Below are 14,507 nucleotides of genomic sequence, written 5' to 3'. Positions count from 1 at the left end.
TAACAGGGTTGAAAATGTACAAATCAGGCTGCTGTGGCCTCAGAAATGATCTACTTGTAATATAGTTTTCACTACATTTGAATATTTCAATATACTTTCAAAGTGTTGTTTCATTTTAAAACAATTGAGGAGGTCAAATCCAAGTTCTCATTTTCTGTTAAATTGAAAGTAAAAAACCTACATTTGCTAAAAATTGGATCTAAAAAAAATGTGTCACGGTCAAGAACAAATAGGCTTTCAACATTAGGTTACTATTAACCTCAGGTTAAGCAACGCAACCACACTTGTAATTGTGAAAGGGGGCCACAGCACTGCTTTTAACACTGGGTACTGAAGCCTAGTTCCTGAACAAGGTTAAATTGCAGTACAAAAGGTAGACCGTGTGAATAGCTGTGGTAAGTCTAAACAAGTTAAAAATTAAGTACAAAAATTCCAAGTGTAAAAATCAGACAAACATGAACAAAAACAGCAAATGCTTTAATGAACACCCAAGAGGTTTAATCATAGTTTTATTTGACCAACAAAGTGGAGTAAAACCATTAAGAGACAACAACTGTAACCATCACCACATCACTATTCCGTTACTTATTTCTCCCACTAAAAATGTAAAACTAGGTCAAGATCAGTAAAACGCAAGCTTTAATGAGGACATGTATCAGCGATGATACACGTCCACAGGCAAGTCAAAAAAAAGGAGCAATCTAGACTAAATCCATAGCAAAGAAGGAAAGGGAGAAAATCTACAATACACAAACAAGATTAGAGATGCATACGAAGAAAAAAATGATTTAGAAACTGATTTGCACATCTCACCATATTGAGCCTGGGTCATACTCGAGGATCAAATCAAAGAGACCTCAGACTGAGCACTTGCCAACTCCAAGCACATCATTCATTGTGCCAAACATTGAGAAACACGTGACCGTGAATGTTCCCAAAGCCACTTTGCGATTTGCCTTTTAATTGTGAAATCATTGCAGTACATTGGTAAAGGTGTAAAAAGTTATTTTTGCAGGGTTTCCTATATATATATATATTTGAGGGGAAAAGTTATTTTTGTGGTTAAGAATGAACTCTAAGGTCTGCCAGTGGAGTCCTTTGAGCCTTCTGGTCAAACAGCCCTCCACACCCGCTCTAGCAAGAGACAGCTCAGCCGCAAGTCGTGCCCGACCCCGAGCCATCCAAAAACAGAGGATCCTTCCAAATCCGGATTCACCCTTTCCCTCCACTCTCGCACAAATGTAGTCTAGAAACTCGCTAATTACAGCAGACCCTTGCTCTAAGAGTGGATAAACTGTCTCCTGCAAATTTTCCCTGTGGCAAATCCCATTTGTTTTGATAGTTGACAGGTTTATTTTGTTGATGTTGTTGTTGATACAGGGGTTGGTTGGGGGGGTAGTTCAAGCCGTGTGTGCCTTGCCCCCCCCACCCCGCCTCCCCATCTTGGTGAGCTCCCCACATATCTCAGGGAGACAGATGCAGACCCATTTCGTTGTGTTAGCTGGATCGCCGAGTGTAGCTGTGCTACGGGGATCCGGTGTGGGCCTGAGGGAGGGTCTCTACACCCCCCCCCCCCCCCTTTCCTGCATGGTGCTCTGTGGCTCCATTGCCCCAGACCCAGTGGATTTTGGTGGATGTCTACCCTCGCTGGACCAAAGTGATCTACAAGGATCTCGTTCACACCCATGCTGTCCATCCCTCGTACAACTGTGCCAGGTTGTCCAAGTTTGTCGCCTCTTTGATGACATAATCCACCTTAAAGAAAGCAAAATACATGGCATTAACACGCGCACAGCAGCAGCAGCAAGGTTGTATAGATAAAGGAGGAAAGCTCACCTGCTCAGTGACACTCATTCTCCTGTTAGGGTCCACATCTCTCCCTTCCAGTTTGGCCTTCACCCTCTTCCACACACTAACAGCATAGGAATTCCTCTCTTGCACAGCTGGAGGAAAAACTGCTGATCAGTGATCTTAGCAAAGATTCTAGTTGATAAAGCATTTCATAAGAGGACTTCAATGAAAGGCACTATTTTCCTTTAGAAGATACCATTATCCAAACAATCCATTGTCAGCACAAACTGTAATTTAAACGTTGTAAGCTTAAACTTCCTGAACGTTGAACATCAGTGAAGTGCTTTTCATACTCAAGTTAACATTGATCTATCGGTTAAAATAACTCCACATTGGCCCTTGTAGGCCAAACATGCAGATCTAAAGATTCTAAACCACCGTTCAGAAGTTTGGGGTCTTTAAAAGAAACTGATCAAGCAACAGTAAAGATATTTATAATACTGCAAAATATTTCTGTTGCAAATAAAAGCTGTTCTCAACATTGATAAACGCTTCTTTAGCATATTACGGGGAAGTCGTGGTCTAATGGTTAGAGAGTCCTTTGAGACTCCATAGAGAGTGGATTAGAGTTAGACTCGAGTCTCGGGCCGGCAGGGATTGTAGGTGGGGGGAGTGAATGTCCAGCGCTCTTTCCACCCTCAATACCACGACTGAGGTGCCCTTGAGCAAGGCACCGAACCCCCAACTGCTCCCCGGGTGCCGCAGCATAAATGGCTGCCCACTGCTCCGGGTGTGTGTTCACGGTGGGTGTGTGTTCACTGCTGTATGTGTGCACGTTGGATGGGTTAAATGCAGAGCACGAATTCCGAGTATGGGTCACCATACTTAGCCGTATGTCACTTCACACTTAAAATTATTTCTAAAGGATGTTTTGACACTCAAGTTTTAAACTATACACTACACCGGTTTTTATTGTATTTTTGTTTAAATAAATTCAGACTTGAGCGAGAGAAAAAAAAATCCAATCCTAAACTTTTGAATGGTAGTGAATTTATCAATTGTTTATTATTAAAATGTTAAAACATGTTAAAACTGAATGCATGATCAGAGTTAACTGAATAGTGCTTTTTCATACTCATCTGTTAAAATAACCACATATTGGTCAAACTCGCATACAGGTATGTAAAACTTCAGCATTTTAAATGAAGAGATGACATTTGCATCACAACTTACCTCTCCCAGTTTTGGGATCCCGTACAGATCTTTTGGGGCTTGGGGCCAGTCCTTTACTGTTGATCATTAGAGTGCTGGGGGGAGTGTCCACCGGGGTCCCAAAGTTTCGAGGAAGAGCTTTGCGGGCATTCTGAGACATGCTGTCAGGCTGGGTCTTCACTCCACTGCAGCGCACTGCTATAGTAACAGACAGAGAGAGAGAGAGAGAAAAAACAAACTCAAATCATCCACAGAAAAAAAACACCATGAAATAACCAAAGCTACATCTTAAACTTACCAGCAGCAAAGCTGGTCTGGACTGTGGAAGTGGGACTTGCACAGTCACTTCCTCTCTCAGTGACAAGAGGAGAGGCGAAGCTCACCAAGCCATTGTAGATGCTAAGGAAAAAACAAAAAAACTAAATTTTTAACAAAAAAAAAAAACCCTTGAAGGATTACAAGTTGTGCTCTGGATCCAGCACAAGTGCTCACCTCTGACTCTGAACCTTCAGCTCCTTCAGGGTGGCAGGGATCTCCTGCAGCAGCTCAACCTGCTCTTGGCTGCGTGGTTGACCTGTAGCTTGCACTACAGTGAAAAGCACTATCTGCACATTATCCTGCCATGCTTTGTATTCTGACAGGAACTGACGCACACTACCCTCATAAGTCACTTCCTCTCCCTCCGCAAGGGCATTTTCCTCATCCTGCCAAATTGAAAAGCAGCCAACATTAGTGCGCATACGAAAGATAGATATTCTATAACATGTAAATCCACTTTTTGTCAGCGGTTAAAAGGTGGCCAATAAACTAAACACGTCAACCACTTTGCATCAGAGGCTTATATACCTTTGCCATGGCACGCAGGAGGTGCTTAACATCAGCAAGTTGGCGGTTGTGATTGGACAGGATGCCTTTAATGGAGTCTACCAGCAGCTGGAGTGTTTCGGTCACTCTCTCCAGCTGCTGCTCTCTTTCCTCCTGCATGGCTCTCTGACTGGACATCTCCTGGGTGAGGTGATTCTGTGCGTACACAAGCCACTCAGGCCCACCAATGGACAGATCCATGGCAGGACTCTGCAAAGACACAATCCAATGCTTTACAATTAGAAACAGACAACAGTGGTGTAATGGTAATTATGGTGAAATGTTTTTTTTTTGGATTCATAAGTAGTTAAAGTGATTTGCAGGGATGCACTGATATAGTTTGACTAAATTAATTTAAAATAAAATGCCAGAAACTAAAATAAATAGTTTTAAATCCTAAAAGTGAATTCAGGCATACTATCATACATGTAGAGTATAAAAAAGGATAGTTAGAGATTTGCAGGATTTAAGTTTTAAATTGTTTTTAAATATATCCTCTAAAATGGAAGTTAACCTTTACTGATTCATTAAATATTATCAACAATGAAATGTACAATACTGATCTCTATGCACTACAGTTCAAAAGTTTGGAGAAAAAAAGTTTAATGAAACTGATAAAATGAGAGTAAAGGTGACTGCACACTGAGTTCGAAATTTTTGCACGTTAAAAAATAAATATGACCTCATGTTGTGTCAATCACGTTTGCACACTTTCATCCATCAAAACAAAATTCGGATCAGGTTCGATTTTCTGCGTTTTCGCATCCGTAGCATGCATAGGAAAGGATGGGGAATACGAAAAAACGCATGTGAAAATTTCAGACTCAGTGTGCAATGACCTTAAGAAACATGTGTCACATGCTGTTCTTCAAAAAGAAAAAAAAAAACTGGAAAAAAGAATCACCATTTTCAACACTGATGAGAAGAAATGTTTCTTGAGCACCAAATCAATATATTAGAATGATTTCTGAAGAATGATGTGGCACTTAGGACTGGAGTAATGATGCTGAAAATTCAGCTGTCATTACAGAAAGTTAAATTTTAAAATAATATTCAACTAGAAGTTATTTTAAATTGAAATTTTTACAATATTACTGTTTTTACTGTATTTTTAATTCAAACTTTCTGAGCATGATACTTTTCAAAAACAATAACAATAATAAAAACCTTACTGACTAACTTTTGAATGGTTGTGTAGATAGAATAAAAAAAAACATTTAAAAATCCAACAAGACTCACCAGTCTATGCAGCAGCTGAAGTTCCAGAGAGGAAACGGAGGTGCTAAACTGGGCAGCGTAGGAGCAGGTGGCCTGGCATCGTTTCACAAGTTCAAAAAGTGTAGCATCCATGTTCAAGGCTTCTGGAGTGCGGGTACGCAGACCTTCGAAGTTGAGAATGGTGCTGCAGAGAAAAGTAACCTGGTTGGCACGCTGACTCTCCTTCATCACCATGGCACGACGTTCTGCTATAGTGGCCTCAAAGTCCTGCAGCACTGGGGCGAGTGCAGGGTTTGCACCACCGGCCCACTTCAGCCTCTGCTCTATGCTGCCCTCTAGACTGGCCAACTTCTCCTGCAACACAAAACCCAACACGGTTTAGATTAAAAAGGGTTTCGATTTCACTTTGACAGTTTCCAAAATGTGCAACGGCTTTAACCTGGACGCTGCCAATAGAAGCTTCGTCCTGGCTGAGTTTGTAGAGCTTCTTCTTCATGTTGCTCAGGATGATGGAGCGAGGTGGGGGACTGACCGTCATGGGCTGCGTCCTCGCACCGAGAATGTCCTCATGCTGCCACTGATGAGACAGAGCAGAAGTTGAAGGTCACATTTACTGTTGCTTGATAAAATTTCATGGGTGAATTTCAGTCAAATCCTGCTCCTGTTCAGATTAGAATTTGCCACGCTAACTAACAAAAAGCAGTTTGGTTTTATAGTGACTGTAATTTGTTACTTCTCTATGCTGACAATGCATACTGGACTGGTGGGTTTTTTTGGCACACAAAGTTTCACCAGAACTTCACTAATGTGACCGCACTTTCTCAGCCACAACCGATGATATGACATTTTTGTAAACGGAGACACGGTTCTTACCTGGAACATGGTGATGTGAAGCTGAGTTCTCTGCAAGCTAACCTTACAGGCTTCAATGCTGACTTCTAGACGTCGTACCAGGTCCAGTTTTTTCCAGGCTGTGTCGTAGGAGCTGGCCAGCACTGTAGCCCTGTTGAGCAACAGCTGGGATATCCGTCCTGCCTGCACCCCTTGCTCTACTGCTTTCTTGCACAGGTCATCCAGAGAAACCTTCCCCTCAGCGCCAAAGTCCTTGGCCTCCACCTGGGCGATGAGATCCATGCCGAGGGCACTGAGAGCGCTGCAGATGGCCAGACCCAGAGCCTGGGTGGGGAGCCCCATTAGCATCTGTCTCACAAAATCAGCTGTGAAGGCTTTGATGGGCCGCATCATCTGGTCCTCGCTCACTACAGTAGAGCCTCGGTACATGGGTTTCACAATGGGTACTGGGCCATTTGAGGGTGGAGGCTCATCAGTGGGTGTAGAACATGTTCCTGTTAGACAAAAAATGAGAAGGGCGTCTAATAAAAAGCCTGATTCTGCACAATGACATACTACTTGTGTGTGCTACTTTGTATTTCTTACTTTATTCATGCGTCATTCCAAATATTGGGAAAATATCCATAACGTATTGAGAAATTATTTAGTAGGTGTTTACCAGATAGTGTCTGTGCAAATGATCCGCACAGACGGAAGAAGTCTCGGATGGTCTGGAGTCTCTTCAGGAAGAAAATCTCCTCCAAGACCTGCCTGGTCTGCACATGATCAAGGAAATGGACCTGTGTAGCTCTGGACTCCCGGATCACATCCACCTTTCTCCAGGCAGCAGGCACATCCATAGAGTTCAACTAGAGGGGAGAACAGGATTCATTTAGACACTACTCTAATCTAATAAACACATCTTTGGCATATGATCAGCTAGGGACAAAAACAGAAGAAAAACCTGACCACCCCCCTGAGTCATACACTGTAAAAAATGATCGTGATTTTAACGGTGAAAAACTGTGAAAATGCTACGGTAAAAACCTGTTACATGGTTAACGGAAAGTTCTTGTAAAATTTACAGGGAAAAACCGTAAACTGACGTTCCCAGAATTCCCTGCGTTCCATTTCAAATTCTGTTTGAATTTGACGTTTTTTTCTTTGAAATAACTATGTTTCTTCTTAGTTTTTTCTTATCAGTTATGTTTATTAGGGTTGTATGTTACATCTAATGTTGTTAAATTAATGTTTATAGCATATTTCAGTTTAATGAGTCTCACCATGATGGTGTTTAGTGCTTGTGTGAATGACACTGTGCACCTTCTGTATATGCTATTGTTTAAAAGTTGCTTGTGATGGGCTTTGGCTCATCATGTGACTCATCACCTGCATTTGGTGGTTATCAGTATTATCAGTATCAGTAGGTATCAGTATTTCAAAGGAACAAAACAGATTTCAGTACTTTAATAGGTTGGTATATTAAGATTATATCAGTTAAAGAAATTATGGTATTTAACTGTAAATTTAAGTTAAAACCGTAAAACCTAAAACGTTGCTACCGTATTTTTTAACGGTAGAATTCTGGCAACCACAGCTGCCAGTTTTTTACCGTAAATTTTACGGAATTTTTTTTTTTACAGTGTATGCTCTTTTTTTTATCTATCTCTTTCCATTTCAGTTATTTGTGGTCACAATTTTCTGCTTTCATTGAACACCATTCAATATGAATACACAATAATAATAATAATAATAATAATAGAAAAAAAAAAAAAAAAACACTTAAAGTGTTTAATTCTATTAAATAAGACAAAAACACATAAAATAGTATTAATTCAAATAGCGATGCAGCAAAATGATAATTCTTGGCCAAAACCAAACAAAATTAAACACTGGGCCTAATATCGAACACGGTTTTTCAAATTTTTTCCCTCATGTATTTAGCAAATGTTTTACACCATTGCATTAATTAAATAGCCACAATGTGCATTTTACCTTTTTGTCTTGCTTTTGAACAACTTCATTACAAAACAACAATTTAAAAATATTTACTTAACACTGAATTTTTTTTTTCTTTCCAGCAGACATTTTACCAACAATGCACAAGTTAGTAAAATATTTTTTGGCCATTTTTGAAATCACCTTCTTGAATCAGGCATGTATTTTTTACTGTATAAAAATGTTGCCTTGCTGAGCAGAAGAGAACTCTTAAAACATTAGAAAATATTACAGATCCCAATTTGAACACTGTGTGAATGTTATAATAAATGTATTAAGAGAGCTGTTTTAATCATTATTGTCTTTTTAATTTTACAGAACAACAGTAAAATAACAATACTAACATTTATGAATGGTGATTGAGGTGTTCTTGCTTTTTCTCAGCTTTTGTTTTAGTGGAAACCCACAGGAAGACCTCAGTGCTGACAACAGCAGATTTATAAATGATTTTCATTGTGAATTTGGGAAGATGTTTGTTAGATTGACTGGCCAGTGATCGGAATTGGCCAATTTTTTGCATGACAGGCCTGGATCGGTGACTGGCCAGTCAGTCTAATGTCTTGCAGATTCCGAGCCGATGCTTTTATTGCCAGTGGTGCAGGCAATGACGTCACAGCCACGCGCAAACTCATAGTCGCGTGTAAACACGTCGTTTTGCGTGAGAATGATTTTATTTTTAATTGCATTCAGTGTAAACTGTGACTGATAATGCATTTATGTCGTGCCAGATGAGGCTTGCACAGCCTGAGTGAGTGTGTGAGAGACAGATTGTCACATGCCTTGTCAGTTGCTCAGGAACATTTTTATGAATTTTTACGAGTAGCAGTTTCAGTGCAGACTTTCCCCACGCTTTGGACACTTCAAACCCTGGGACCGCGAGCTTGTCATCGCCGTCACAATACATGCAATTTGTGCACATATTAGAAAACGTAACGTCCTGCAGTTCATTTATAAATTGTTTTTGTCATTTCGCGATTTCAGTCGTCTTACAGTAACCAGCAACCACCCTTTCCTCTTCTCATCGAAGACAAGCAATGCAGTAGTAAACAGTCTCTCGCTGTCAGTGCATGTAATGATTTTTGTGTCTTTCTCTGACAGTTTTATATTCTTCCACACTGCCGACATGTTTGCTGCATTCGTGCGTGCCTCTATTTTATAGCATAAAATAGGTACAATTTATTCAGTCTTGTCGCACTGAAAGATTTTTTTGCTATTGTCAGTCGAATAATTTCAGTTGCCGAACATTCGGTGCATTCCTAATCATAACTATACTATTGTACTGTTAATGCACTAACCCATACAGTAATTAACTGATGTGTATACTTCTCAGACTGAAGAAAAAAAACATCTGATATCTGTATTCTTTGATACATAGTACAGGTTTCTAAACTGTACTTCTACTGTACAACTAAACTGTACAACAGACTCAGGTGGTCAAATATTAGACAATATTACACCTATCCAAACATGAATTACAAACTACAATTTTACAAATCAGTATTTTTACCTTGTCAATCAGAAGTCCAAATGCAGTCTCTAGCTGTGCAAACATGCCATCAAAAGCTACCAACAACATCTGACCGGCACTCATCTTGGGTGTTTCCTGCACCGAACTGTCCATGCTGCGTGGCTGGATCAGTTCCGAGTACTGGGCTCGCAGAACTCTGACAAAACAAAGACACAGTGTTCAGTCAATCCAAAAACAATAACATTATGTACTGCTTAGTAAATATTTCTATTGTCCATGTTACCTGGTGATATCCAGATAGTGGTCATCTGGATCCTCCTCCAGGCCCATGGCGGTGTTACGAAGGTGAGCCTGCAGAACCTCCCCCAGTCCCTGCAGTGAAACCCCATCTGCACACTGATCGATAAGTGCGTCCAGCTCCGCTAACATGGCCTCTAATGTATTTTCTCCCTTCAGCATGCAACGCAGGGCCTCTGGGAAGATGATCTGACGGAAGTTTGTGTTGAGCTCCTTCAAATATTAATAAAAATGTTTGAGAGGGGGAAAACCATCACTGAAACCACTGAATACCATTAAACACTGAGAACATTACCTGAAGGCAGGTGTAGACACCATTGGCCAGGTAGACAACTTGCGAAGTCTCTGCAAGGCTGAGGATGTCCAGGTCATGTGAGAGAAGCTGGCACTGCTGCAACAGTTGGACAAGGCACGTGATGTTTCCACTCATACTGCAGAGCTCTTCCAGGAACCAGGCACCATCACGGGACGTCAGTTCCACCAGCTGCTCTCCGGCACTGGCTGCAGCTCCCTCCATCACCAGGTTACGCCTGCAAAGCACAGAACCACTGAATTCTTTAATCCTTTAAAATCACTGGGAAAAAAAGTTTAGGCATAGAGGACCATATAATTATTTCGGCATCAAATGCGGTTTTCACAATTCTTGTAGCTTTTTTTTTTTTTAAAGCCACAGATTCAGACCTGGTGAGGGCACAGAGGGCAGAGACGATGATGCCGGCCAGGCTGAAGGACCCGAGCTCGGCGTCCTCGTGTAGGAAAACTTTGATGCAGCGCTCGATCTCTTGCAGCTGCTCCTCACAAACGGGCACACCAGCACCCTCTGCCTTCAGACGATCTACCTGCCGCAGCAGCCGAGTGTTGGTTTCTGCTGCGTGGTGCTGCAGCGCCATCTCGATGCTAGACAGGAACTGACATGTAGGAGAAGGGGTCTGGGGTGCAAACTGAATTTCATACCTAAAGAGAGAATTTTTGAGATATCTGATTAGAGGACATGGAAAAGTCTATTTAAAAAATGATTACAATTAATAAAAATGCATGATTGATTTTTCCATGTTTTTCAGGACATGAGAACCTTGATATATACACATTCAAAAGTTTGGGTAGGGCTGGGCGATATGTGCAAAAATTCATATCTTAGTATTTTTTGGCCGAGTTGCAATATACCTCGGCATTTTAGTTTTTGTATTTAAAAAAAAAAATCTGTATTTAATACGTTTATTTCGCATACAGCCAAATATTGTCTAACAAAACAATACATATTAAAGGCTATGAAAACAAAGTGAATGTTACCATGTAAGCCTATATATTATGTGCAAAAAAGGGTTAAAATCACATTTCATTCTAACATTGTAACTTTGCAATCTAAAAACAAAAATAATGCTTTTTAAAGCAGAAGTTAAAATCAAACTAAAAATGAAAATAAGAACAAAAGCACAGAGCTGTGTTAGGCTGTGTTAATTTTGATTATTTCATTGCGGTCACTTTACAGTTAGTGCCATCATAAAAAAGCATTTACTTGTAGGTTTAAAATTCTACACGTCACATTTATTGTTCAACAACAAATATTTCCTCATTACCTCATACTGTATCACTTATAAAGAATATATTGACATATCGTACAAACTCGATATACCAGCCCTATGTTTGGGTTCAGTTTTTTTTTTTTTTTTATATTTTTATACAGCAAGGACACATTACATCACAGAACAATTACATTTTAAAATTAAAAAAAGTTTAAAAAATATATAATTAATAATTAAAATAATATTTCACAATATTACTTTCACACTGTACTTTTGATCAAATAAATGTAACCTTGGGGAGCATGAGGCTTCTTTTAAAAACATTTTAAAAATCATACAGACACCATATTTTTGACTGGTAGTGTAATTATAAAATTTGTTTTTTATTGTGTGAAGTTGGACCAGTTACTGAAGAAAAAGCAGCCAAAAAGTGTTAACTGGAGACACAATCAGTAGTTGCACTTACTGGTGATAGATGGTCTGGCAGTGATCGACGGTCATGTCACACACCAGTTCCTCCATCCACTGTTTCCACGTGTGAACTCTGTGCCTGAGCAGCACCGCACGTGGGTACAGCAAGGCCACGGTGGCATAGCTGTGCAGGTGCTCGAGACAGCCACGCAGCTGCGAGCGCCGCTGCTGTAACAGAGCACTCACCTCCGCCTCCAGTGCCTCACACTGGCTAATTAGATGCGCCTGGCCTGCATTCTGCAAGAAAGATGTTGCTGGCACGTAGCTAGGTGGACCTGCAGTTTACACAGACCAAAGGAACAAATTAGAAGTTTGCAAGTGGTCCTTTTGCTTCTCATTAAACTTCAGTTAATTTTCCCCAAATAACCCCAAAATTATCTGCACCTAAATCAATAGGGCTACTGATCTCCTGGAGGAGACTGGCAAGTTGGGTGGCCTCTAGACTGGCAAAGGCAGCTTGATACTGAGAGATGCACTGATCCAGATCTGACAACTTCCCCTGAATGGCATCCTGTACGGTTCTCTGCCTGGACTGCAACTGAGTGTGCTCGGAGTATCTGGAAAGGGATGGGAGAAAGAATGACAGTGAGAATTTATAATCTGTCCCATCAACTGGTGGTGGACAAGGAGATTCCCCCTTACAATGTAGAGTGCTTTGAGTGCTTAGAAAAGCGCTATATAAAAATGTAATGAATTATTATTATTAGATCTACACTATTTAATAATTGTGACCAGCTGAATGACTCCTTAAAAAAAAAAAAAAAAAAAAAACTCCTTGGTGGTCTCATCTGCTGACCTGTGCTCCAGGGAGTAGATTGGATGATCTGCTCTGGTGTCGGCTCCCTCCAGGAACTCCATCTCCTCCAGCAGCTTGCCCTGCACTTTCTCCACTTGTGTGAGCTGCTCCTGCAGGTTTAGGTACTCATCCACCGCCTCCTCCACCTGCGGCAGCACTCCAATCATCTCATCACGGTTCTTGAACCAGTTCACCTAAAAAACATTTTGGTTGGCAAACCAAGTCGGGTCAAATATATTTGTATAGCGCTTTCCACAACACATCTTGTTTCACAGCAGTTTTATGAAAACAATGTTAATGTGTGCAATATCTTAACATCTTCATGCCTTACAATGGCATTTAGCATATTAGAGCTGGGCGATAATACTGTTTCCATTTTGTGACAAATACAAGCACCAAAGCAGTTGAGAACTCCTATATAATCACTCCATGCGAGTATAATGCATATATGCAGACAAAGTTGAGCACACTTCTAAATACACCTTTTTATAAAGAGCTGGGTGATAGTTACATTTTGTACCGAAATAAATCAGACAGTTGAGATTTGCTATACAGTTCAAATCGCTCATCTTGAGTGTACTGTATTCATGCAGACAAAGCGGATACATTTGACTTTATATAGAGAGCTCAGTGGCGTCGACTTAGGCCTACATTTTGTGATGATATAAACCAGTTTGAGTGTCATTTTTTGATGATGTATCCAAGCTTAATAAGAATTCATCCGTAGTTTGGTTCCCCTAAAAATGTGATATAGCAACATGGCTCAACCAGGGGCAATGGAATTTGAGGACGGAATACCAGCCTACCCAACCAATGTCATATAGCAGGAGTGTTGAGAAATTCATTATTTTAGCAAATTCATATATTGAAATCAACATACCTCACATTTAAGAGGCCAATGTACATTTCGGTACCATTTGCACTTAAAATTCTCACCTTAATCTCAGCCACACGGGAAGAGAAGAGGCTACGGGTGATGTCTCGCTCCATCTCTCTCTTGCTCTGCTTGTTCTCTGCTTGCTGACCACCACCTCCATACACAGCCCCTGCAAAGCCCACCTCGCCACCTGCTGTCCAGTCCACCAGAGGGTCATAGACAAACGCCTCCAAAAGAGTCAAGAGGGTCTCTCTACCACGTCGCATTATCTGGATGACCTGAAAGGACACCGTTCAAATTTGTATGCATGTTCTAAATTAAACATATGAATAATTTGCATTCATGAGTCATCCCATTCTCACCTGTTCACAGGACAGTCTAAAGATGCCCTCCACCCCTGTGACCCCCAAAGCGGTCTCAATGTTGTGTGTCATACGGAAAGGAACCTTCTCTGGTACTCTCAAGCTTTTTCCTATTAGGATAATGAGGTATTTAAATGTCTATGCCAACGAAGTATGTTGTGAGTCATTCTTAAGTGGACAAGCACTCACCCTTCTCAAAACAGACGTTGTAGTCAATGTGTACCACCTCGCCTGTCGTCATATCAATCAGCACGTTGTCAAGATGACGATCTCCCAATCCAATGATGTATCCCACCATTGACATTACAGCAGTGGATCTAGCATAAGACTAAATGAAACGCATAAGATTGGTTAATTTATTCTAACACTGTGCCAAACATAGGTAGGACATGCGAATAGTGGTTCCTCTGACCTGAGTCACGCTCCACCACTCACTGGGGGTGGTACAGGAGCACCAGAGCTCCTTTGCCAAGAGGTTAGGGGGTGTAGCCTCCATCAGCTCTCGGAGAACGTCTCTCATGATACTCAACGGCCAGTCACGGCGTGACACATCCAAACTGAGTCCGACAGCCTTTAAGGCAGGACTGATCTTACTGTAATAGAGCTCACTGGGCCGTGGAACCATGGGAAGATTCTGAGGTTGCTGGAATGAGTCCTGTGCCTAAATGTAAAAAAAAGATACAAGATTTGGTCAATTTTTTTAAATCTTCCTTCACCAAAAGTGAAGCCAGTCAATACGGCTGCACTATTTACATCAATCTGAAAGTGACAACTGACAATTTTTTTTATATTTTACTTT

The 14,507-nt window shown here is 40.9% G+C and overlaps 1 protein-coding gene across 2 annotated transcripts in view; it reads right to left on the bottom strand.

The window, feature by feature from the left end:
* Nucleotides 1–457: 457 nt before the first annotated feature.
* LOC306848009 (serine/threonine-protein kinase SMG1) overlaps nucleotides 458–14,507 on the bottom strand; it is a 34,580-nt gene continuing 20,530 nt past the window's right edge. For both annotated transcript variants that reach the window (XM_079382312.1, XM_079382313.1), the window contains exons 42-62: nucleotides 14,121–14,369; nucleotides 13,898–14,036; nucleotides 13,709–13,818; nucleotides 13,406–13,624; nucleotides 12,470–12,663; nucleotides 12,058–12,230; nucleotides 11,669–11,948; nucleotides 10,361–10,633; nucleotides 9,975–10,209; nucleotides 9,666–9,892; nucleotides 9,422–9,578; nucleotides 6,596–6,785; nucleotides 5,959–6,431; nucleotides 5,525–5,662; nucleotides 5,107–5,439; nucleotides 3,850–4,077; nucleotides 3,496–3,707; nucleotides 3,302–3,402; nucleotides 3,025–3,201; nucleotides 1,837–1,943; nucleotides 458–1,755 (exon numbers count right to left, since the gene is read on the bottom strand). In XM_079382312.1, the coding sequence (XP_079238438.1) occupies nucleotides 1,678–1,755; nucleotides 1,837–1,943; nucleotides 3,025–3,201; nucleotides 3,302–3,402; nucleotides 3,496–3,707; nucleotides 3,850–4,077; nucleotides 5,107–5,439; nucleotides 5,525–5,662; nucleotides 5,959–6,431; nucleotides 6,596–6,785; nucleotides 9,422–9,578; nucleotides 9,666–9,892; nucleotides 9,975–10,209; nucleotides 10,361–10,633; nucleotides 11,669–11,948; nucleotides 12,058–12,230; nucleotides 12,470–12,663; nucleotides 13,406–13,624; nucleotides 13,709–13,818; nucleotides 13,898–14,036; nucleotides 14,121–14,369 (4,293 nt within the window). In that variant the 3' untranslated portion in view covers nucleotides 458–1,677. The remainder of the gene's footprint in view (nucleotides 1,756–1,836; nucleotides 1,944–3,024; nucleotides 3,202–3,301; nucleotides 3,403–3,495; nucleotides 3,708–3,849; nucleotides 4,078–5,106; nucleotides 5,440–5,524; nucleotides 5,663–5,958; nucleotides 6,432–6,595; nucleotides 6,786–9,421; nucleotides 9,579–9,665; nucleotides 9,893–9,974; nucleotides 10,210–10,360; nucleotides 10,634–11,668; nucleotides 11,949–12,057; nucleotides 12,231–12,469; nucleotides 12,664–13,405; nucleotides 13,625–13,708; nucleotides 13,819–13,897; nucleotides 14,037–14,120; nucleotides 14,370–14,507) is intronic.

This window comes from Barbus barbus (genome assembly GCF_936440315.1).
Source record: "Barbus barbus genome assembly, chromosome: 3".
In the NCBI taxonomy this organism is placed as follows: Eukaryota; Metazoa; Chordata; class Actinopteri; order Cypriniformes; family Cyprinidae; genus Barbus; species Barbus barbus.
This window is presented reverse-complemented; position numbering and strand designations above follow the sequence as displayed.